This window comes from Pollachius pollachius, assembly GCF_949987615.1.
Source record: "Pollachius pollachius genome assembly, chromosome: 6".
Lineage (NCBI taxonomy): Eukaryota > Metazoa > Chordata > Actinopteri > Gadiformes > Gadidae > Pollachius > Pollachius pollachius.
Genome location: NC_136939.1, coordinates 17,337,241 through 17,361,083, shown reverse-complemented (window position 1 = coordinate 17,361,083; position 23,843 = coordinate 17,337,241). Strand labels below are relative to the sequence as shown.

Genomic DNA, 23,843 nt, shown 5'->3' with positions numbered 1-23,843 from the left:
TGCGTTTCGCCGTTCATCACCGGACAAGAGTCCCGCATGATAGGAATAATAAAGCTATGGTCGTTGCAGTCAATGAAACTATCAATGGTTGTTTTGTCTCATTAATCAATTTATCATATAGGCTATCGAGTGTCACATGTGACAGGTTACCAGGTTACCTGGTTACCAGGTTAACATGTTACCAGGTTACCAGAGACTACTGGGTACTGCCTAACCACCACACAATGCAACCAAATAAACTATATGCATTTCCGGAAGGATCTGTAATGGAGGCAAGGCAGCTCAATATTAGCATTCCTGAAGCTCATGCAGCAGATGGTGTTTTAATTGATTAATGACACAAACAGTTCATTATCTGATCTACTTTGTGTCCATCGGCTTATCTGTACATCGTCGCATTCGTCAGAGCCAGTAGATATATACTGCATGAAATTGGTTCCATATCACATCTATCTGATCTCATCAACAATGATACTGTCAGAGAGAACGACGAACATCCCATCATAACCAAAGAGCACGTGAATCCACTGGAAAGGTGAGCCGTGGTGAAGGTCATTCACCCAGACACCAGCAGACAGCAGACATGAGAACGTGAACCCTTGGGACTCCTCTCTGCTCGTCCTTAGACGCCCTCGGAGATAACCAGGCAGCACGGCCAGGCTGGGGTCCTGGCATTCATTTCCATTTAACAATCCCCGATGATGCCTTCCTATGACTCTACATCTCTATAAATGTCGCTGCAGGCTCATAAAGAAGCGTTCCCTATGATTGCATTCAGCCTCTGCCCACAGGCAGGTTAGTGTGATGCATCCCCTTTTGACACGGTGAGCATATGCAGTGGATGATTGAAACGTCTCGTAGCGCCCCCTTGTGGAACAGGTGAGGGTCGCATCCACGCGGCGTGCTGCGGTTAGATTCCGCGTGGTTCAAATGGGGGGAAGAGAAGGACTTTGGGACACATTCAGGGCCCATGAGTCTTTGCACTGCGATCTCAGTGGTGCAGAACATGGTGGAATCCTATTATTTCTATTATATGTGTGTGTGACGCTCATCGCCTGCTATCTAGAGCGAAATAATCACTGTTGGCTGTGAGAGCCAGCTACCGGTTTGTCAAGGTCATGACATCACGCTGATGAAAAGGCTCAGAGACACACATACTGTGTAAGGAGAACTAAAGGGGGATTTGGAGTTGCTTTTACATTCATGTTGTTGTGTGTGTTCGTCAGCCATTCCTTTATTTGTTCCACTTGTTTTATTCCGTACACTCTGCTGCCCCAGTCGGAGCAGATCTACGTCACCTTCAACTTTAGTGTATTCCACGCAACTCCATACGCACAAGAAAAAATACCCGGTTAGGCCCTGCTGGACCTCAGGCCTTGAATGACACGCTGAATAAACCACTCTATCTGAAACTGAAAACCAGACTTTACTGACAATGTCCCAAAGCTTAAGGAAAGCAATCAATGATGCAAGTAATTATGAGAATGGGACCGTTTATAAAGGCTATTTCTGACCCTGTTTGGTGTAACGACTATTATCTCTCTTTGTGTAAAACAAAGGTCTTAATATCAGTTTCTCTACTGGGTTTAGTATGTAGATGGACCCTCGGTCTCAGTGAGAGGACCCTCACAGCCAGAGAGGTGTTTCCTCTGGAAGCACAATGCATTGTGGGCCAAACAGCCTTTATATCTGCTGATCTGGTTACAAACACCAACACCAACACCAACACACACACACACACACACACACACACACACACACACACACACACACACACACACACACACACACACACACACACACACACACACACACACACACACACACATACACGCACACACACTAACACACACGCACACACTGAATTCCCGAGGAGATTCTAGGATCCCCATCACCGATGGCCTGCAGTCTTTGATCACTTCCATAATCTCCAGGCCAGCACAGCCCTGACCAAAGCCCATGTTCCTCCTATACATGTCACCTATTATATCATTCTATATTATGTGATGTTATTATTCCTGGTGTTCATGAGCCGAGGCCGAGCCCCCCAGCGGCCTTTTGGGACTTCTCTTCTGCAGGGTCCATGACCCACCCCCCAACACACAAACACACACACATGCGCCCACACACGCACACACACACACACACACACAAACACATACGCAACAATACACACACACAAATGCACAAACACAGACACACACACACACACACACAGACGCACGCACACACACACACACACACACACACACAACCATACGGACACCAACACATACACACGCACACACACACACACACACCCACAAACACATATGCAACAATACATACACACACAAACAGAGGCACATCTTGAACACTCCTTGGAAACAAATAAAGGAATAAAGATATTTAGAAAGGAGCCCACATCGTAAACGTAGGACTTCTTTTATATTTTGAGGGCCTGCTGGCCGATAGAGTGGAGGCAGATTGTGATTGACACTTCACAGAGACTGGCTATTCATGTGCCACTGGGAGCTGATCTTCACTTACCATCTACAGATTTGTGGATCTAAGATGTCCCGATAGACCTAATTAATCAACGTTTATAATTACAGAACAGCTAGCTCCATTTGACTTTCTTCATTTAGATCATGTCACTCATTAAGTAATATGATATATCAGCCTCACAGCTGGTCTCCTCACCCTAACCAGTGGATAACATTAAGTAACCTAACCATAACTAGTGGGTCAAAGCTAGTCTCCTAACCATAACCAGTGGGTCTCAGAAAATCTCCTAACCATAACCAGTGGGTCCCATTAACTCTCCTTTCCATAATCAGTGGGTCAAAGCTATTCTCCTAACTATAACCAGTGGGTCCCAGCTAGTCTCCTCAACATAACCAGTGGGTCACAGCTAGTCACCTAACCATAACCAGTGGGTCCCACTAAGTCTCCTAACCATAACCAGTGGGTCTCACTAAGTCTCCTTACCATAACCAGTGGGTCCCAGCAACACTCCTAACCATAACCAGTGGGTACCAGCTAGTCTCCTAACCATAACTAGTCGGTTACCGCTAGTCTCCTGACCATAACCAGTGGGTCCCAGTTAGTCTCCTAACTATAACCAGTGGGTCACAGCTAGTCTCCTAACCATAACCAGTGGGTCCCAGCTAGTCTCCTAATTATAACCAGTGGGTCACAGCTAGTCTCCTAACCATAACCAGTGGGTCCCAGCTAGTCTCCTAATTATAACCAGTGGGTCACAGCTAGTCTCCTAACCATAACCAGTGGGTCCCGGTTGTCTCCTTACCATAAACAGTGGGTAACAGCTAGTCTCCTAATCATAACCAGTGGGTCCCAGCTAGTCTTCTAACTATAACCAGCGGCTCCAGAACCAGACGGGCTCAGGTTGCATCTTGTCAAAGAGCCCAGAAACCTCTCTCCTCTTACTGCCTGCTCTGACTGGAGGCCAAACGGGTGGCTGTTGTCTGGCTGCTTGTGTGCTTGTTTGTTTGGCTGGCAGACTGGCTGTTTGGGAGACGCTCCTTGTTTTATCCTGGGAGACTGATTCACCCTAAACGTCTTTCTAATTAGCCCGTCTCACTGTCTACCCGTCTGTCCGGCCGGCCCCGTTTCACCGCCTATAGACTGGCCCGTCCATTGATTAGCTGTTCTCTATTGATCCAGACCAGTAATTATAGTGAGGTAGAAAAGCCACCTCACCTAATAATCTCTAGTTAGATCTACATATGGGAAATGATCCCTCTCACCTCTGTGCAGCACAACACATCATTTTCCCCCGTTCAGAATGGATGATTGGCTATACTGCCGAGCTCGTGGTAAAACAAAGATCGATAGTCACATTAAACAACGTGCTATGCTGCAATCTCCTCAGGCAGCCCTCCCATAGGTGAACAATACCGGCATGTATAATGTCTCCCGTTATAGGCGGCGGACTGGATCCATCAGAGGTCAGCGGGGAGGTTTTCTCCACAGGAATGAAACGAGTGGGAAACACGACGACGCGTCGAGAGGTGATCGGTATTAAAATGGCAGAGCAGTGGAAACATTGTGTACAGAAGCGGAGGAGCCCCCGACTGAGCTGGGATGCAGCCGGCTTTGGCTGTGGTGTTCAAAACGAACAGGCCTACCGAGGACACGCTGTATCGGACAGAATTACCTGGCATCCCCTCCACTCAATGACATGCACACACCTCACCAGATTTTACGCATTTTCACACCGTAACGCCTGTGCTACACGACATGTATAACACTCATTTTTATTATCGACGACAATGATTCCCCCCAATGGTAGAAATAAAATGCAGGCTCCCATACGCTTTTCTACCAGGAACGCTCTATTCATCCTATCGGTTCATCCGATCAGAACAGTATTGTCCATGATGGGAGCTGAAGTCTATCAGAGTACAGCGGTCGTTTGATGGTGTATGCATGTGTGCATGTGTGTGTGTGTGTGTGTGTGTGTGTGTGTGTGTGTGTGTGTGTGTGTGTGTGTGTGTGTGTGTGTGTGTGTGTGTGTGTGTGTGTGTGTGTGTGCGTGGTAACCTACAGTCCAGGTGTTTCTTCTTGGGTCCGCTGACTTCGTGCGTCGTGGCCTTGCAGGCCGCCTTGCTGATGGCCGAGCCGGTCATGCTGTGCTGCGCAGCGGCGATCCGGTCCGTAAGAGTCTGGCCCGACATGTCCCCTCACCGGGCGAAAGGAGAGGAACCGAGAGCACCGGGAAAGAAGAAGAAAGCAGCCTAGGATCCCCCAAGATATCTTGAGCTGAGTGGAGGGAGCCGCTGGTCCTCTGCACAGACCGTCTGTTGGAGGAGGATAGGATGGAGACGGAGAAAAGAAAAGGAAACACCACACACTGACGTGAACGCGATCCGATGCGAGTTCCCACAGCAGGGGGGGGTGGGGGGGGGTAGGATGCTGTAGGCCTGCGATCACATCCGCGCAACCGTCTTTTCACCGATTCGCTCTTGCAGCATCGGAATGACCCGAAAATAAAGTCGATCCGACCGAGAGGAGAACCGACGCCGTGTCCCGCACCGCACAGTCTGGTCCCCCCGGGTCCGGATGCTACAGCAGGCCTACAGTAGGCGGCGATGTCCCCCCAGTCCCCTCCGGATTCTACAGTACAGTAGGCAGCGGTGTGGTCCTCCGGGGTCCGGGTGCTACAGTACAGTAGGATTTGTGGACCTCCAGGGTCTGAATGCTACAGTAGGCCTACAGTAGGCGGTAATGTTCCCTGGAACAGAGAGGAGGATGCTGGCCGCTGAGGATGCGCCGCTAAAGAATTCAACCAACAACCCTCCGCAGACACTAGACGGGCTCCTCGAGTCCGCTCGACTACAGTCGGATTTCACATGAACTCTATGCGACATTTGCTGGGTTGTAGACCGATTTTCCCCAATTCTCCGTATTTACCAGGAGGACTATCAAATCCTGGTTTTGATTCACAGTATCGCCTCTTCGTCTACCGGGGAGGATGTCCGATCGCCGCGCTGATCCACAGGATCACTTAAGGTCGGCCTGTTGGTAGAAATGCCCTCTGATGCTGCTATAAAACGCGCTTTTTGTTCAGGGTTGCCGATGGACCGATTGGATTTCTGTCCTCAAAGTTGTGTGTAAAATGGCAGTAGAGGAATCAGGTGACTGGGAGAGGAGGGGATTGGACCGCTCCTCGGATGTGGGGAGGGCGCATCTTAAAGCAGAAGGATGCGGAGCGGCTGCTGATGCTTTCAGTGGGAAGAGACTGGCGTTGGACTGGAATGCTCTTCTGTCCACTATAACGTAGAGACGCTATTATATAACGCACGTTCCGTTAGATTAACATTATAGCTCGTCGTATTTTGGTCCAAATTATAAAAAACGAAAAGCCAGTAATTTATTCTAAAATGCATGGACTGTTGCTCTCTGCTGAAATAGTGTCGGGGAAAAGCCAAGGTCAAGAGGGATTTACAAACCGGAGTTCCGACGGAGGGAATCTATGACCCAGCAGAACCGTCCTTTGTGAGGCTTGAGCCATGATTATGGCTCATTATTATCCTATTGGCTCTTGAAAATCAATGCATGAGCACATCTGTATTTAGGTGCAACGTTTTCGTGCAAGAGTATAACATGCTTATACATTTAAATGGTAGTGTGTGTGTGTGTGTGTGTGTGTGTGTGTGTGTGTGTGTGTGTGTGTGTGTGTGTGTGTGTGTGTGTGTGTGTGTGTTGTGTGTGTGTGTGTGTGTGTGTGTGTGTGTTAGTGTATGTATATATTATGTTGCTGGCCAATAGAAGAGGAGTATAGCTTGAAGAAACTGTCCTAAATGGCATACAGATGATGTCAGAGTGATCCCTGGGACTAAAGGGGTTTGGCAGACACAGATAACACCACCCGGTCCCCAGGGAACAGAGGCAGGAACACACATGAGACGGACTGTTATCAGATACAGAACGCAGGGGTTGGTTAAACCATGCGTTTCAACACTGCTTCAAAAGGAGACGGATATTTTGAGGATGAATTCGCATGACAAACAGCAACAGAACGGCCAGACACTCACCTGCCTTCAGGAGAGAATAAACAGAGATTTGGGGATTGTCAGGGCACGGAAACACGTCCTTCTGTTGTCCATTGAGTAGCTGAGCTCCACCTCATCCTCTCTGCAATGTCTGCTCAACTGGTTTTAGAACGGAGCGGTTTTTGAGTTGTTTTAACATTGAAATGGTAAATGGCTGTATTTCTGTTGGGCTTGTAGAACCTGTCTACACGCAAAGCACCTACAACACGCCTCACATTCAGCCAGTCGTACACACATTCACACACCACACCTCACATTCACCCAGTCATACACAAATTCACATTCCATTAACGCAGCAGCCAGCTCATTGGGAGCAGTTGTGCTTAGGTGTCTTGCTCATAGACACCTCGGCAAGGTGACTGGGTTCAAACCTGCAACCTTCCGGGGTTGCGAGAGAACCTGCTACCTGCTGAACCCTTAACCACATCTCGATTCCCACTCCTTGTTCCACTGGTCTTTCCTCAATTCTCATGTGGTGGAGAAATGTTGATATCTCAGCATGATGACAGTGTAAGGAGAGAGTGAATGATTTGGGAAACAGAAGGGAAGTCTGAGGTTGAGGGACAGAGAGACCTCATGTTAGGCAACAATGCAGTTGATTCCAGGACCCTTCGTGCTCAGAGTCACACACACACACACACACACACACACACACACACACACACACACACACACACACACACACACACACACACACACACACACACGCACACACACACACACACACACACACACACACACACACACGCAATGACATACACATACACGAGAACACACACACATCCCCAGGATTGGACAAATAGGATAAAGGACACCCTGTGCCTGTTCGCCTCTTCTTCTCCTCTCCTATCTGACGGACCAGTTCTCTCCCCATCTCAGAGCCACAGGAGCAGATCAATATGTAGTTAACATATTTCACCATATGGGACTGTTAATTAGGGCCAGTTTAAGGGGAAGTCTAACCGCATGGCTTAAGTCCAAGTGAAACACAATAATGTGACTAATTTCTCTCTCTGTTATGCACATCACATCACAACAGCACTATTTCAGATGATTCAACTTTACCTTATCAAGTCTGACGTATGTTAGCATTATCACCATGATAGGAACATGCAACAGCAGCACATTTTATAACATATTTGTATATTTTCCATTTCATATGATAAAGCAATAGAGGACAGAGTTTAATACTTGTGGATTAATATTCAGTACTTCTGGGCAGGTTGCATCCTGCTGTTCATCACTGCTAAGGCCTCGTATACCCATGGATGAACCTGCTGCAGGTTCACCAACAGAATGGCCTTCAGAGTGCTTCCTACTGCTGTTGTTGGACCTATTTCCAGTAGAACATGATGTAACTAACATGGAGACTAAACCTAGGATGAGTTTGATAAGTTCCTTTGGGACTTAATCAACGGAAAGGTGAGAGAAGACCCATGTGCAGGGGCCTAACTTCCTGTCGGGCGCAGGTTTAACTATACAGTCACATTTTCATTTGGTCATGAAATTTAAATTTGAGACCACATAAGACTGCTTATGTGTTCTTGTGTAGCGTAGCACGCTATAGCCACTGTGTGTGGTATGAGGCTGGCGTTAGCTCAGCAATACGGTTAACCCGTTTAGCTGAGCTAAAGAGAACATCTTCTCAGGTTCTTGCCAGTGTTTTTGTTCACCTCTGCAGGCGTGGAGTCCTCTCATAAGCTCAGAGAGGGTGGTGCTGAGTGGAGGCGGAAAGCTTTAAACTCTGGGGTTGAATGGTCAAACACTTCGTCCCATGTGTTTACCTAACCTCTTCTCCTTGACCTCGATGGAAACTGTCATGAGGTCAACGAACGAGAAGGACAGTTCATGAGGACTTAGGAAACGACCTCGGCAGTGCTGAGAGAATCCGAATGCACCTACACTACTTGATGATGCGACGGGGGTTGATATGGACGTGGGTCTGCCCTGGTGAAGGTATATGTCCCAAACACAGACTGCTTAAAGCTGTGTTGTTTCATGCAGGCTTCATAAACGTGGACAACCCGGTGATGATATAACTTCCGTCCCAGGGTTGGAACTGAGATAAAAATGGAATATTGGCTAAGGTGAAAGGAAAAGCTTGTGACATTATGAATGGTTGCTCACCCTCCTGACCCGCACATAACCATCCACATGTTTCCCAAATGGTACGATTGTATGAAAATAATTGTCTGTCAATTATGTTGATTAATAAGACGCAGAAATAATTGGAGAAGATTAAAATATTCCACTGGTATTCCCTTGCATCTTTAACTGGGAGCTGTAGGCTGTGGCTGTGGGTGAGGACGTTCCACTAGACTTATGGCGTCTCCATGGTCTGTGGAATGTTACCAAGGGTTTAAACACTGCAGTTCTCCAGAAGACCTAGAAGTCATTACCCAGGAGCCAAGGAGATACGCTTGGTTTGGTTCGGTTTCTAACAGGGATATCTGCCACCTCCTGAAGATCTCTCTCTTCCATAGAACTTCCTTTCTTAAACCAGGCCACCAAGTGGTTCTCCAGGCAGAAAGAGTACAGTTGGGGATCCTTGACGGCTACCAGGTCTGACTTGTTGGCCAGTATCACAGCTGGAACAGGCCTTCCCTGACCTGACATCACCCTCAGGGGAGAGGACGATTGAAGAGCTGCGATGATGCAGAACAATAAATCAATGTTCCCAGCCTAGTGAACCTACCTGCAGGAGTCCTTGAGTTAGACTTATAGCTCCTCCTTAATAACCTGCATCTCAATCCACAGCAAGTTGTTCTGGATAAAAGCATCCAGAAAAGGAGCTTCTGTAGCTCTGTTTCACCCCCTCCAACACGTTCACACCACGCCACTGGCTCCTGACTCATACTGCCTTCCCCCTGTCAGCCCTGTACTTCCAAACTCTTGCCTTTATAATGATATACTCTCTTCTAAAACCTTGCCAACCATTTTGTGTTTTTTAACTAAAGAAAGCTAAAAAATTGTATGTCATATAACCTGGAAATGAATGTATCACTGAATGTGCCAAGGCCTGCCACCAAATACTTAAAGGTAGGAGATTCTTATCCTACCTAAGCATCAGATGAGTGTTTGATATTTATTATAGTGCTCTTTCTTCTGTTTCGGAGTGGTCAGACACAAGAACACACTTGTCTGAGAGGGTTAAGCTTCTGGGACCTTTACAGTACAACCCTGCAGTGTGTTTAATACACAACAATCCTCTCTACAGCGCTCCCATTCAACAACCTGCACTAGCTTCCACAAAGTAGCAGCAAGTCACCGTGGGTCGTAGTCATGGGGATAACACCTCTCCTCTCTATCGAATCTGAGCTGGAACTGTCTTCACTTGCTCATCAAATAGTGTTTCACAACCTCTTGGAGTAGGACTCCACCCTGTTCCTTTATGATCAGGTGTCGAGCTAACATCAGCTGTTAAGGATGGCACATTGCACATATGCTGTCTTAACTGTGGGTTGAGGAGTTACACATGAATAAAGACTATTATATTCTATTCTATTCTATGCTATTCACTAAGATGAAAATACCAAGCATACACAGCAGAGATATGAACCCAGCCACAACCTAATCCATCAGATGCTGCCACTGTAGACCGCAATTGAGTCCCCACCTTTCTCCAATTGTAGTTGAGGAATGGCTCCTTATTTCTCTGCATTAAAGGGCATTCAAGGCATAAAGGAGCAGGTGAAAGAGACATTGCTGAGAGGGCACGATAGAGAGGGAGAGAGAGAGAAAGAGAGAGAGAGAGAGAGAGAAAGGCAGACTCATAAAGACTCCATGTTTAAGAGTCTGACCTTGTATGCTATGAAATATAAGGTAATTTGTTATTTTCATGAAAAATGTGTTCGTGACAAGTGTGTGTGTGTGTGTGTGTGTGTGTGTGTGTGTGTGTGTGTCTGTGTGTGTGTGTGTGCAATATTAAAAGTATTCAGTGTAGAATATACAGGAAGCCACTAGAGGGCGTATATACATAGCAGTTCCGGGATGCCCTGGTCTGACCTTGAAGTCCAGGTCATCCATCCACCTCGCTCTCTCTCTCTCTCTCTCTCTCTCTCTCTCTCTCTCTCTCTCTCTCTCTCTCTCTCTCTCTCTCTCTCTCTCTATATATATATATATATATATATATATATATATATATGTATATATATATATAGAGAGAGAGAGAGAGAGAGAGAGAGAGAGAGAAGGGGTGGAGAAGGCTGATCTAGAGTGCAGAACTAGAGTGCAGAGCGTAAAGAGAGGAAGACACTAATGTCCTGACAGGCTGCCGTGAGTCACAGGGCTAGCGGAGCCCTTCAGCGGCCCAGCTCTGGCTCCTCGTCCAGGCAGCTCGTTACTGGGGGCTCAGGCCGGCTGCAGGTCCTTGATGAGTCCCACTTTGTTGTAGCAGGTAATTAATGTAAGGTCTGATTGGTGAGAGTATAAACACACACACATATACCTCCACACGTGAACACAGATGCAAACACAAAAACAAACACACACACACACACACACACACACACACACACACGCAGTGTAGTATAAATTATATAGATGAATGAGTCAGTTGAATGAGTTTGACAAACAGCCGGATCACTTGTTGTGTCCCATTGATGGACTTCAAGCTCTAGGTCCACCCGATGTTGGCCAAGTGCTGCTGGGAGAAGATCTGATGGACGTATCGCTGGATGAAGATGTTTTGCTGACTCCCAGATCCCCAATAACCAGGGTGACCAGGGTTTAAACAAATGCTCCTGTTGCATAGTTAGAATTATTATTTAGCATTAAACATACACAAAGATGTGAGGTTCATCTGTGATCTCTATTCAGTCAAAATATCGTCCAACACTAACAAATGAATCATCCTCACTCTTAAATAAAAATTTCTATTGGTGTAATGTCAGTGGTCAAGTAAAAGTTACCGATAATACTATATCAAAAATACAAGACATCTCTTTGGAATAATTAAATGTGTTCAGGGGTTATGCAATGACGAGGGGCGAGGTAAAAAAGTATATAGATTTAGATTGCAGTGTTTAATCAAGATTCTTTCTTCGTTTTGTTTTGAAGTCCATCTTCTTAAATTCTTCCTTAATTAATTGATCTTCATGAAGAGATGCCCAATCGAAATCAAATCTCTTAAAAAGGGACAATTCAGGGGACAATGCTTTGCTACTTGATGAGCTCAATTAGCAAGGCACCGACATAAGGGCAACAGGCCATGGCAACAGTAGCATCAAAGGTTTCCATGGCTACTACTTCTGTCTGGTTCACACACTGAGATCTATGGGGAAGGACACACTATGGATACAATAACTGGATTTCTATCAGAACAGCAAGTAAATGTACAATGGTAAGACAGAAGAGAACACAGGCAACAGTTTGTGTCTGTGTGTTTGTGTGTGGAGAAGGGGGGGGGGGCAGAATTGGAACAACAATTGTCATATTGAGTTATAATAAGGGTTAGTGAGTTAGTATGATGGGCAAGTTCACAATGCATTCAGAACCAGTTCCCGGCTACGGGGGCCCGTGCCCCTGTAGACATGTCCCTGGCCCCCCCTGTGGCCCCACCTGCTGACCAAATAAACAGTTATGATTTTAGAGATTTTAAGGAACTAATGCAACGCAACGTTCTGCATGGGTAAATTAGAGGGGCGCACCCAAACACTGAGGTGCTGGTCCTCGGTGAATGAGAGCTCAGCGACTACTCTTGGAGAAAGAGCCCTGATACCTCCTGTTGCAATAGTTGAAGGCAAGCAAAACATTCATTTCGTAGGTGACTTGTTGTTCTTGCACATAACCGTGTTACTGTAGTTCCTCACACTGATGATGAAATTAAGTTTGTAAATGTCTGGTCTCGATATATTTAGAAACTTAATCATATCGAAGGAAACTCATCGAAGCAGAAGCGAGTATCCAAATGTCAGTATCCTTGCTAGGTCTAGGCTACGCAATGTTGTGATGATAACCACGTAGTTTCCTCCGTTTTGGCTGTTACGTTGGGGTAACAAATACATTTGAGTAAAGAGTAGTAGGCTATCTGCTCGTGTTAAGTAGGGAGTACATCTTATTTTTCATTTTGTATGGCCCTACCTCTCTTGCACGCTTGTACAAAAAAAAATGTTTATATGATTTTGATGACTTAGGGCATAAGCTCCATCAATTTAAGATAGTTTGACAGAAACTCTCTCTATCACACAGACTCTCTATCACACACACAAACTCTCTCTCTATCGCTCTCTCTCTATCACACTAACGCTCTCTCTCTCTATCACACACCCTCTCTTTCATACACACTCTCTCTATCACACACATTCTCTATCACACACATACTCTCTATGACTCCCTATCTCTCTCTCTCACACTCTCTCCCTCCCTCTCTCTCCCTCTCTCTCTCTCTCTCTATCACATTCTCTCTTTATCACGTGATCTCTCTCCATCCCTCAATCCCTCTATCACACCCTCTCCCTCTATCCCTCTCTCTCCATCCCTCTATCCCTCTATCACACTTTCTCTCCATCCCTCTCTCTCTCCATCCCTCTCTATATAGTAAAAGAGTAGTAGGCTATCTGCCGTTGTTAAGTCGGGAGGGATGGTTATGCAACGAAATGTAGTGCATGCCCCTACGTTTTTCTTTATTTTTCTAGCAGCTATCATTAAATGAGGAAAGAACAGTAGAACAGGGAATTTTTCTAAAAGGGAAGAACACAGTTTCTCCACCCTGAAACTGTTAAAATAAATAGGAAATAACACATTGTTTTGCACTTTGTTGTACGCTGGAGTTTGTTTTTGTTTTTTTGTTTTTTTTTACATTGACACACTGTATATGTACCCTGTACTGTATTTTTTAAATTTTTTATGGCCCTATACTTTTGCACGCTTGTACAAAACAAATGTTTATATGATTTTGATGATTTAGGGCATAAGCTCCATCAATTTAAGATAGTTTGACAGAAAAATACAGACTGGTGAAGAAATGAACTGATTTTAAAGTAAAACAAAGTTTAGAATCTTTAATTTTTTTTGCCATTTTATTTGTGCCCGTCTGGTTAAACACTGGCCCTTCCTTGGGCCCCCCGAGTACAATTTGTCTAGATCCGCCACTGCCTGGGGTTCAGAGTTGTTTGCATTCAAAGTTCCCATGTTGAGTGAAGCCTGGTTCTCCACAAACAACCAAATTAGTAAAAAGTTTTTTTTATCTTGGGCTAATCCGAGAAGACCAAGGATTTAACCAAATGAAGAAATTGCCAACACTCATATCATATACGTTATTCTCACTGTGGTTAAAGCGCGATGATCTTCGTTTTCTACTCATATTGGAGTCCTCCATTCCACCACCTCCACTTTATCCTATCTGAAAATGCGCAGCAGCTTTTATAATTTTACTTTGCGCTGATGTGGTGCTTGTTACGGTAGTGGTACTGATGATGAGGCTGGGCCAGTCAGGAGATGTGTGATGCTGGATGTTTTTCTTCTTTCGCTGATGCCATTTCATCAGCGAAATCGGTCGTACATATCAGGGAACTATAAGCCTTTAAAGCGTCAATTCGAAACTAAAGGGCCTTCCCCTTTTCAAGATCAACATATTGTACGGTTGTTTATCATCTGGGATTCCCCGGTGGATGAATTAATCGCAACAGCAAAAGCATCCGCGTACAAAGGCGAAAGTGTTACAATGGGGATTGCTTTTTCGAAGGATTGATAAGATAGGCTGTATCGTATACGAAGCAAGGTGGGTTCATGTACATTAATTCAGGCTGAATGTGGAAACAGACATCGCGTGCCAAAGCTGAGCTGTAGTGCAGCTTAGTTTTAGTTTCGTTATTTGAAGGAGAAGCTAGGCTACACCTGTCGGTCATGTGAACGCTGACCGTGTGGCACACATTTGTGTTTCAACTTTAACTGTTTGTATTTGTCGTGATAGCGTATCGTGTTAATTTATCTAGTGGTTCTTTATTGGGGGTCGGTGGGGATCTTATTTCTACACGACAACAAACGTGTCCACATGGGGGCTGCTGTTGATCGGGTTGGAGAGGAGTGGCTTCGACCTGCTCCGATTGCACGCCAACCCAGTAAACATTGTGGGCAGTAAACTGGGCGTCGAGTCCCGACGAGCAGCCTGGCATGAGGCGGCACGCACATGGTGCTATGGTGCGCAAAATGGATCATAATGAATCCTCTCGTCTCGAAGCGTCGTGCCGTGTGGGCAGCACACCGCCAGCAGGTTGACCCGATGGTGTTGTCGCCTGTCGACAGGCGTCGTGTTGGTGGCTGCACCACCACCACGTCATCAGAACTCCTTTACACCTTTACTTGTTTTCATAAAGTATCGCCTGTCTTCTCGTTGTATAACACGCAGACCCGGTGAGTTATGGAGACTATATGGCTTTACCAGTTCCGCCTGATCGTGATCGGAGACTCCACCGTGGGCAAGTCGTGTCTGATCCGGAGGTTCACCGAGGGTCGCTTCGCGCAGGTGTCCGACCCCACCGTGGGGGTCGACTTCTTTTCCCGACTGGTGGAGATCGAGCCTGGGAAGAGAATCAAGCTGCAGATCTGGGACACCGCCGGGCAGGAGAGGTTTAGGTAAGCTACACAAGGACGACTCTTTACCTTTCCGATCTCAGGTCCTATTAAAATCATATGGGATTTTGGTTTTTCTGTTGTAGACCTCTGTAATTTGGTTTTGTAAAGACAGCAAAGCCATCAAGAATAAAACCTACCGAAACCTGTTTCACATTTTTGACGATTTTTGTTGAGATAATGACAAAAGAGGAACTGCTTTAGAGTGCTTCTGCTGTTGGTTACTTTGCTGCTCCACGTTGACTCTCTTTGACTCAAAGATCACCTTCGGTCTTTGATAATTTTTTAGGAAGAACTATATGACCTTGGGTTGAGTCATAAAGGGACTCATTAACTCATTAACCCTGGTGTGACTCTGACAACCATAATCTCACACACATAGAGGGGTGGGGCTGATCCGTAGCATAGTAGCAAACAAAGTGTCTTCCACTGAAACCACAGAAACCACTTGAGAAAGGAAACCTCTGGTTTTGTCTTCCAGTAGATATCACCCCAGTGAGTGTGTTGTGGTTGTGTCTCCTTTGTCTCCTGCTCAGGTCCATCACCAGGGCCTACTATCGTAACTCGGTGGGCGGGCTGCTGCTCTTCGACATCACCAACCGCCGCTCCTTCCAGAACATCCACGACTGGCTGGAGGAGGCCAAGAGCCACGTCCAGCCGCACAACATCGTCTTCCTGCTTGTGGGCCACAAGTGTGACCTGGAGGCCCAGCGCCAGGTGACCCGGCAGGAGGCGGAGAAGCTGGCCGGCGTCTACGGGATGCACTACGTGGAGACGTCGGCGCGGGACGCCATCAACGTGGAGAAGGTGAGTCCACGGCTCTCTCATTCTGTTTGAGTTATCTCTCTGGTTGGTTCCTGTTCAAGCTGGGACCTGAAACACACTTCACCTGTGAATAAAATGTTCGCGGGGTGCCCCGGTGGCTCACTGGGTAGAGCGAGTACAATATGGAGTCATTCCTGAACCCAGCGACCCTGGTTCGATTCCTGCCTGTGGTCATTTGCTGCATGTCCTCCCCTCCATCTCCCATACCTTCCTCTCTAGCTCACTCTATAAGTAAATCAATCTTTAAAAATAACGTGTTTGTTCTGTAGTCAGCACTGACCCCAGACCTCTGCTGTGACGGTCGTGTTGGTCCTTCTGACCGGCCCCCATGGCCTGTTGTTGTGTCCCAGGCATTCGTGGACCTGACGCGGGACATCTTTGAGCTGGTTGGCCGGGGGGACATCCAGATCCAGGAAGGCTGGGAGGGCGTGAAGAGCGGCCTGGTGCCCAACACGGTGCACTCCTCCGAGGAGGTCACCAAGGGAGACCGCCGCTGCCTCTGCTGATCGGGCCCCTGATCGCTGCCCCCTCTCTCCCCCGCCCCCGCCAATCAGGACCTGCTCCACCATGATGTACTATAACTTGACGGCCTACCAGGAGAATGGACCCCTTGAGCTCAGTCCGCTCTGTGAACAAAGTAGAAACGGGGGGAGTGTTGCTTGTTGCTGTTGATTTTTTTTTTGGGGGGGGGCTTGGTTCCAGAAACATGAACTTGCTACTGAGGAGCTCCTGTGGGGTTTTGATGGAGACCATACAACTACAAGGGCCCCTTATGTCCGTCGTGGCTGAAGGAAGGCTGGGGGAGCCCCCGGACCCCGCCCTCATGAGGTCTCCTAGTGAAGACGGACTTCATGTTTCCATGGCCGGTGTTTGGTACACGGTCTGCATGACGGTGAACAGCAGCCCTGACCAGACCCGACGCAGTACATCTCCTGCTTCACATTATATCTCACCTGCTGTATAGGAACACCTGGAGGTCCGTGACTCCCTCCACCAACCCCTGCACCTCCACATTTCTGCCCCATAGAAGTGAAAAGAATTGATTGTACAAAATGTCCATACAGATACCTATGATCGTGATTCAATTTAGATCTGAGCGCATCAAGTTAAGCCATGCTTCTGCCCGCACACACACAGACACACACACACACACACACACACACACACACACACACACACACACACACACACTTAAAGAATCAGATCAGTGTCACCACTTGTAAATATCTGACTGTTCTCTGAGATCAGACTGGCTAGGCCCACTGAGCGTCATGAAGAACACCTGGGGTATGGATAACGTCTGGAACGGCTGCTGTGTCTGTAAGAGAGACAAGAAGGAGAGATATGACCCATCTGACTGCCTACCTGGTCAGTGCATGTGCATCCTAAGTATAGTACACTTTCAAACAAGTGCTCTCTGTGTGTGTGTGTGTGTGGGGGGGGGGGGGGGGGGGGGGGGGGGGGGTGTATGTGTGTGTGTGGGCTGGTAGGAGTCGGGAACTGGTTCTGAATGCATTGTGAACTTGCCCATCATATTTGGGCAACATATTAGATAATAAAATGCCCATATTATAACTCAATATGACAATTGTTGTTCCACTTCTGCCCCCCCCCCCCTTCTCCACACACAAACACACAGACACAAACTGATTCCTGTGTTCTGTTCCGTCTTACCGTTGTACATTTACATTTACTTGTTTGTCTGATAGAAATCTAGTCGTTTGCATAGTGTTTCCTTCCCCATAGATCCCAGTGTGTGAACCAGTACAGAAGTAGTAGCCATGGAAACCCTTGATGCTACTGTTGGCCTGGCCTGTTGCCCTTGTGTCGGTGCCTTGCTAATTTGGCTCATCCAGTATCAAAGCATAGTCCCCTGAATTATCACATTTTAGGAGATTTGATTCCGATTCACTGGGTATCTCTTCATGCGGATGAATTAATTTAGGATGAATTTAAGAAGATGGACTTCAAAACAAAATTAAAAAAGAATATTGATTAAACACTGCAATCTACGTCTAGATACTTTAGGTTCACCTCGCCCCTACTCATTGCATAACCCCTGAACACATTTTATTATTCCAAATAAATATCTTGTATTTTTGATATAGCATTATAGGTAACCTTTACTTGACCACTGACATTACACCCATTCATATTTAAGAGTGAGGATGATTAATTTGTAAGTGTTGGACAATATGCTGACAGAATAGAGATCACAGATGAAGCTCACATCTTTGTGTATGATTTGAACTATGAATCCAGCATGCAGCTTTCCAGTGACGACTGCCTGAAATCCCAGACTTTTATCTGAAATAGTTGATGTGGTTTCATACAAATTGTGTTAATGTTTTTAAATTCGTACATCTCTGAAGCACAATGGGTCTAGTGATCCAGCACTGGGGAGGACTTTGTATTTATGCAAAACAGTGAAAGCATTTAAATCGCAATAGAAAACGAACTACTAATAATAATTCAAACCAATTTATAATGCTTGTTATAAATCTGGAACCCAAAATCCTGTACGTCGGATTGATATTCTATGGTTATGGCTCGGGGACTCGTACTGTCATGCATTTAGCACAAACTGTTGCTAATAACCATAATAGATGCTTGGAAAAACTATTAAAACATGTGCGTCGTACAAAATCCGGGGAGATTCCTATTATTGTATCCTATAACTTCCACCGCACATTGAGTTGCGTGTTATGTAGGTGAGGGGTCAGTAGGATGACTAGCCATTTCGAGCTACATCTCAATACATCCATATGACGGTGCGTTGGAAGACAGTCCATAGCTGGAGGTAGGGTAGGCCGGACAAGATTTGTGCCCGGAGTTCATCTGCCATAATTGTGACGTCCCAGGAATATTTTGTACACATTTACACAGAAATGTGATGCGCAATCGGACAACAAACCCACACCCTGTAAGAACTGGCCTGTTTGAAGACAGTGTGGTCAAACCACCACTAGAGGGAAGAGTAACCCAAACAAAAGGCATTTAGCCAAGACCATCGCAGATTGGTGTAGTCCCTAGGGTAGCGTGTTGTGCGTATTTTTCTTCAGAGAATTAGGAAATAACAGGCATCCCTTGTGAGAAACAAACGCGTTTAACACCATTTTTGTCATGAGTAATGACAAAAAGCAAGTAGGTTTTGCAAGTTGTTAAACAGTGGTCTAAATTCCTCAAAAGCTAGTCCCTTCCTCCATCAGCGTTCATCAGCGAAGTTCCATTTCAGAAAGGTCGTAACACATGTCTCCATTCCTCGCTGAAGCCTCAACATGTCGACAGCTGCCGTACCAGCCAGTAATGCAACCTGAGAGGATGCTCTCAATGGAGGGGCTTCTGAGCAGTTTTCACCGCCGAGTCCGCCTGGCTGGACCAGTTGAGGTAATCTTTGATGAACACACCGAGAGACTTGAAGTAAGAGATTCTCTACATCAGCTCCATCAATGTATATGGAGGCATGATCATCTCCTTAGTCTTGCACACATTGAGAGAGAGGTTGTTTTCCTGGCACCATGCCGCCAGGTCCCTGACCTCCTCCCGGTCGGCGGTCTCATCATTGTTGGAGATGAGACCCAGGATGGTGGTGTCATCCGCAAACTTGAGGATGGCGTTGGAGCTCGTGTGGCTACACAGTCATGCGTGTACAGGAGGGAACTGAGTACGCAGCCCTGAGGGGCGCCGGTGCTCAGGGTCAGTGCGGAGGAGCTGGTCAGCGCACCCTCTGAGGACAGGGGCTACCTACATCTCTCATCTTATGCACAGAAAAACTATGGTTCAAAGGTTGTTCAAGTAAGAGAAGACAAGAGATATTTACATTTGGGGCATTTAGCAGACGATTTTTTTCCAGAGATTTACAATAACTAGTGGTCTTGCTACATACATGCTTCAGTAGGGAATCAGACCCGAGTCTCACAGGTGGCAGGCAGGAACTCTGTTCTACCACTCAACTTACAATGACGCAAACCTTTGGCATATTTTCAAGTTGTCATGAAAATGTATTAATATTTAACGTTTTGATGATGCATCCCCTCATAAATCGTTAGTCATTACTAAAGGACGGTCCATTCCCACCCAGCACACAACGTCTTTTGGACGTTGATATCTGGGATACCGACGGGATTTAGCCCAGATATCAACGTCCAAAAGACGTTGTGTGCTGGGTGGGTTGTAACCTGAAGGAGATAAGAAAGGAAGCATTGAAGTACCTTTCTTTAGCATAAAGAGAATCCCCATTGCCCTTATCCTTGCTGCCACTTAGAAACACCCAGGTCCTTTCAATTAGTTAGGAACCTTCCCAAGCAAAAAATACAATTTGACCTAAGCCCAAGTTTATCCAATTGCGTCTAGAGGCATGTTGGCCCTTGATAACGACCCTTGATTTTTTTTTTCCTGACAAATAAGCATTTGTGAATTGTGTCTGGTGATGTCAGGCGTTTTTTTTTTTGATATTGGGGTCTTTTCCAAATGACATTTTTGTGCAATGAGAGATTTATAAAATTCGACAAAAAGCCCAAGGCTACCCTTCATGCTGATGAAGGATCTTGAGCTGCCAACACATTGGCCCTCCATAATGAAATAATAATGCACAATAATGCACAACTCATTAACAAGCTGAGCAACGCCTCAGAGGATGGGGCTTGCTTATGTAAGGTTAAGGCATATTCACATTCCGGACCATGACACACTGTGCCAAGTAGATTCAAAAATTCAAAGGTATTTATTTGTCACATACTCATACAGGATGTGCAGTGAAATGTTTGTGTGACATTCTCTGTGTAAATAGCTGTACTGTTTATCTGTTTGACCCTAAAGTGTTACCGTACTATGAGTGGGTCTCGCGGGATTAACTTCAGGTGATTTGAACACTTTTGGTGATGTGGATACCCGGAACTCGATACGCATGTGTTCTCTATACCGTGGTCATCAATAAAGAAGAATCTAACTTTACCATTCGGATACTTTATTGACCAAACAACACTCTGTATTTCTTTGCTTAAAATATAAATAAAATACGATAGAATGAAGATATAATAAAATACGATAGAATTTTTTAACAGAAATTAAGAATATTATAAATAGATATAAAATTAAAACTGGATAAACAGGTTGATGTACAGATTCTATTTTGCAATATGGCCAGGGTTAAAGTGTCAAAGTGCAGGGGGAGTGGTGCGGGGATGGTCCACTGTTCAGCTCTGGTGGGGAATTGTCTGGTATCACTTAGTGACTGAGTTCAGGGCTCTAATTGCCTGGGGGGGAAACTTTTCCTCAGTCTCCCTCGCATGTTTTGTGACAGAGCAGGCGTCTAGGCACCCGTGAAGACACCCCTGTAGCAGTATCAGGGAAAATCCTGGTGTTTTAACAGGCTGAAGGGTGAGGGTCAAGGGATGAAGAACAACGGAACAATTACCGGTAGCAATAAGAAATTTGATTGTATTTTATGTATACTCAACCATACATGCATAGCTTTCAAGCAAATAGGCCTATTATTCAAACATGCACATTGGTATCCCATCTGACTTTAATCACATGGGCCCTTTGTTGATGTCAGAGTTGACCTTACAATCTCACCCTCTTACTGCCAATCCTTGGCTTTGTTGAATTGACACCACTAATCCTCGGGAAGTTTGACCCTAGCTAGGGTCTTCCCGGTGAAGATGGACCCTAGCTAGGGTCTTCCAGGTGAAGATGGACTGTAGCTACCATCTTCCTGGTGAAGATTTTAGGCCATGTCATAGCTCCAACTGTGTCGATTTAGTTCAGATATGTGAAATGTTTTGCAATCAGCGTTGACCTGGAACACGTTGCCCTGAAGACATTTATCCTTGGGAGATTGGGCCAAGGCGCATGTCACCAGTTCATGATATTGCCAAGCTGATGATTGGCAGTTTCTTAAGACACTTTGTCGGCCTTGGGGGTGTAGTGTATAGTTAAGAGGCCTCTCTAAGCAGAGACTACTTTTATCTTACACTATTTTTACCCTTTCGTTCTTACAATAAACTCTTAAGTTTATTCTAGGTTAAGCTGTCAATAGAGAATTTCCACCACAGTTTCAATAAATGCATGCATCTATTATTGTGGTAATTTAATTATGTTGGTATTCTTTTATGGTTTTTCGATGGCTACAGGCCAGGGCGTAAGTTTGGTCTCAGCTTTGAGACCAAACTTCACAGACCCATCACTACGTAGACAGCGTCATGCTGAACAATAAGTTCTTTATTAAAATAAAATCTAGATTTACATGTGCACTTATTCACATTTAAAGTAGCGCGTGCGCTCCAAAGGTTCACGCGAATATTTTATTGGTGCTCGTGCCCAACGCGCGAGGTTTACGAACTGAGGGGCTTCTCGCCGCGCTCCGAGTTTGGCAAGAGTTTGCAAAAAAATATTATATTAAATGCATTATGTATAATATAATTCTGTTATATTAAATAATAAATCAAAATATTCGTAGGGACAATCCTCTCTTTCCCAAAGTTGGTCGGGACATGTCCCTCCGTCCCTATTCATAATAACGCCCTTGGCTACAGGTGGGAGTTTATGGACTGACAGGAATACGATCCTAGATATGTACGAGTTGAAAATGTATGGATGATCAGTCAATTTATTCAAAACACTCACTCCTGTAAAGGCTGACGTAATTGGTTGTTCCTAGTGAAAACATGACTGTACCATGTGTGATTCTCCCATCCTATCAGACCTCAGTACAACCATGTGAAGAGTCGAGGAAGATGTCTGCCCTTGTGATAGGTGATTAATAGTTAAATATTTTTCATTCAAGGGGTGTGGCAAGAATTGTTTAGGTTCCTTCCTCAGAGGCGCTTATGACTCAAGTGTTGAGTCATAAAACCTGACACAAAACTAGTTTACCCGTAAGTCTGTCTACTAATAAATGGCGTCGGCATTTGAACTCAAATGAGTAAACATGCATGACTCATAGTGAATAATATTTCAGTTATTGGCAGCTTGTCAAATCCAGCAAATGTAAAAAAAAAAAAAAATTGCATTTGTGACATTTTATGGACCAGATCAGAAATATATTCTAAATGGAAAACGATCTACATCGAAATATGAATGTTAAAGCTGGGACCCATTTTGTATTCTCTAGTCAAACAGCAAAGAGCAGGCACACAGCACAGGTCATAGGATTGTAATGAGCAAGGTTTTATTCAAAAAGAAAAAAGTACAGCCCATATTTGAACATAACGATATTTACAAGATATTAAACCTATTAAGAATGAGATAGGACAAAAATAAAAATCATGGTGTTAATTTAAAAGCGTGTGTATGAGATATGATTGTTATTACAAAAAAAAGGCACAGAGGCTGGGTACGATTCTCGGTCAAGCGCTGAATCAAATTGATCGGTGGGAAGATCATGAGTTCGTCTTGGACCATGTAACTGCAGAGCTATGGAGAGCTACCTCCACATGGTCTGGAGGCTCCGACGGAGGAGGAGGGAAGGCTAACGTTTCCCCTACCAGCCTGAGTGCCTTTCCGAAGAACAGACATCGTTTTAGTTTAGATCTCGCTCCAGGGAAAATTCATTTTTGGTTCCCGTCCTCTGGAATCCCTGGCACAGCCCAAGCCCATATACAGCGAAGCAAATGATCCCCTGGTTCAATTGATGTCCACACTACTGGGGAGAACGGAAATAAGGCTTATGGCTAAATGCCATTTTGCCGCCAAAATGTATTTCTCTGATATAGCAGGAACTACTCTTCCAGATTAGAAAATATATATATATAACACAATAATAACAAATATGTATTATTATCATACAAAAATAATAGCTATACACAAATACTGTACAATCTACAGTAAGCATGGAGCTAAGGTAAAATCACAAAATGTAAGCTAATCAACATAAATTATAAAGGACAT

General features: G+C 45.3%; 2 protein-coding genes across 3 annotated transcripts in view; one reads left to right on the top strand and one right to left on the bottom strand.

Moving 5' to 3' along the window:
• LOC307076525 (phosphatidylinositol-binding clathrin assembly protein-like) overlaps positions 1-4,679 on the bottom strand; it is a gene marked incomplete at its 5' end in the record, with an annotated part of 21,357 nt that extends 16,678 nt beyond the window's left edge. The window contains one exon of the mRNA XM_079737560.1: positions 4,550-4,679. Coding sequence (XP_079593686.1) covers positions 4,550-4,679 — 130 coding nt within the window. The remainder of the gene's footprint in view (positions 1-4,549) is intronic.
• Positions 4,680-14,090: 9,411 nt separating this feature from the next.
• On the top strand, positions 14,091-17,389 carry LOC307076571 (ras-related protein Rab-39B-like). Of its 2 annotated transcripts, XM_079737612.1 has the most exons (4): positions 14,091-14,277; positions 14,905-15,131; positions 15,665-15,935; positions 16,304-17,389. In XM_079737612.1, the coding sequence occupies exons 2-4, from the start codon at positions 14,917-14,919 to the stop codon at positions 16,457-16,459; spliced, it is 642 nt and encodes a 213-aa protein (XP_079593738.1). In that variant the 5' UTR covers positions 14,091-14,277; positions 14,905-14,916; the 3' UTR covers positions 16,460-17,389. The 2 variants fall into 2 exon arrangements, with proteins under 2 accessions (XP_079593738.1, XP_079593739.1); XM_079737613.1 differs by lacking the exon at positions 14,091-14,277 and having other exon boundaries at positions 14,544-15,131.
• Positions 17,390-23,843: the final 6,454 nt, after the last annotated feature.

Excerpts from the sequence above, each read along its gene's own strand:
- LOC307076571 (XM_079737612.1), top strand. The coding sequence starts at position 14,917 with ATGGAGACTATATGGCTTTACCAGTTCCGCCTGATCGTGATCGGAGAC. Across the intron at positions 15,132-15,664 it reads GCCGGGCAGGAGAGGTTTAG|GTCCATCACCAGGGCCTACT; the intron begins GTAAGCTACACA and ends TCTCCTGCTCAG. Across the intron at positions 15,936-16,303 it reads ACGCCATCAACGTGGAGAAG|GCATTCGTGGACCTGACGCG; the intron begins GTGAGTCCACGG and ends GTTGTGTCCCAG.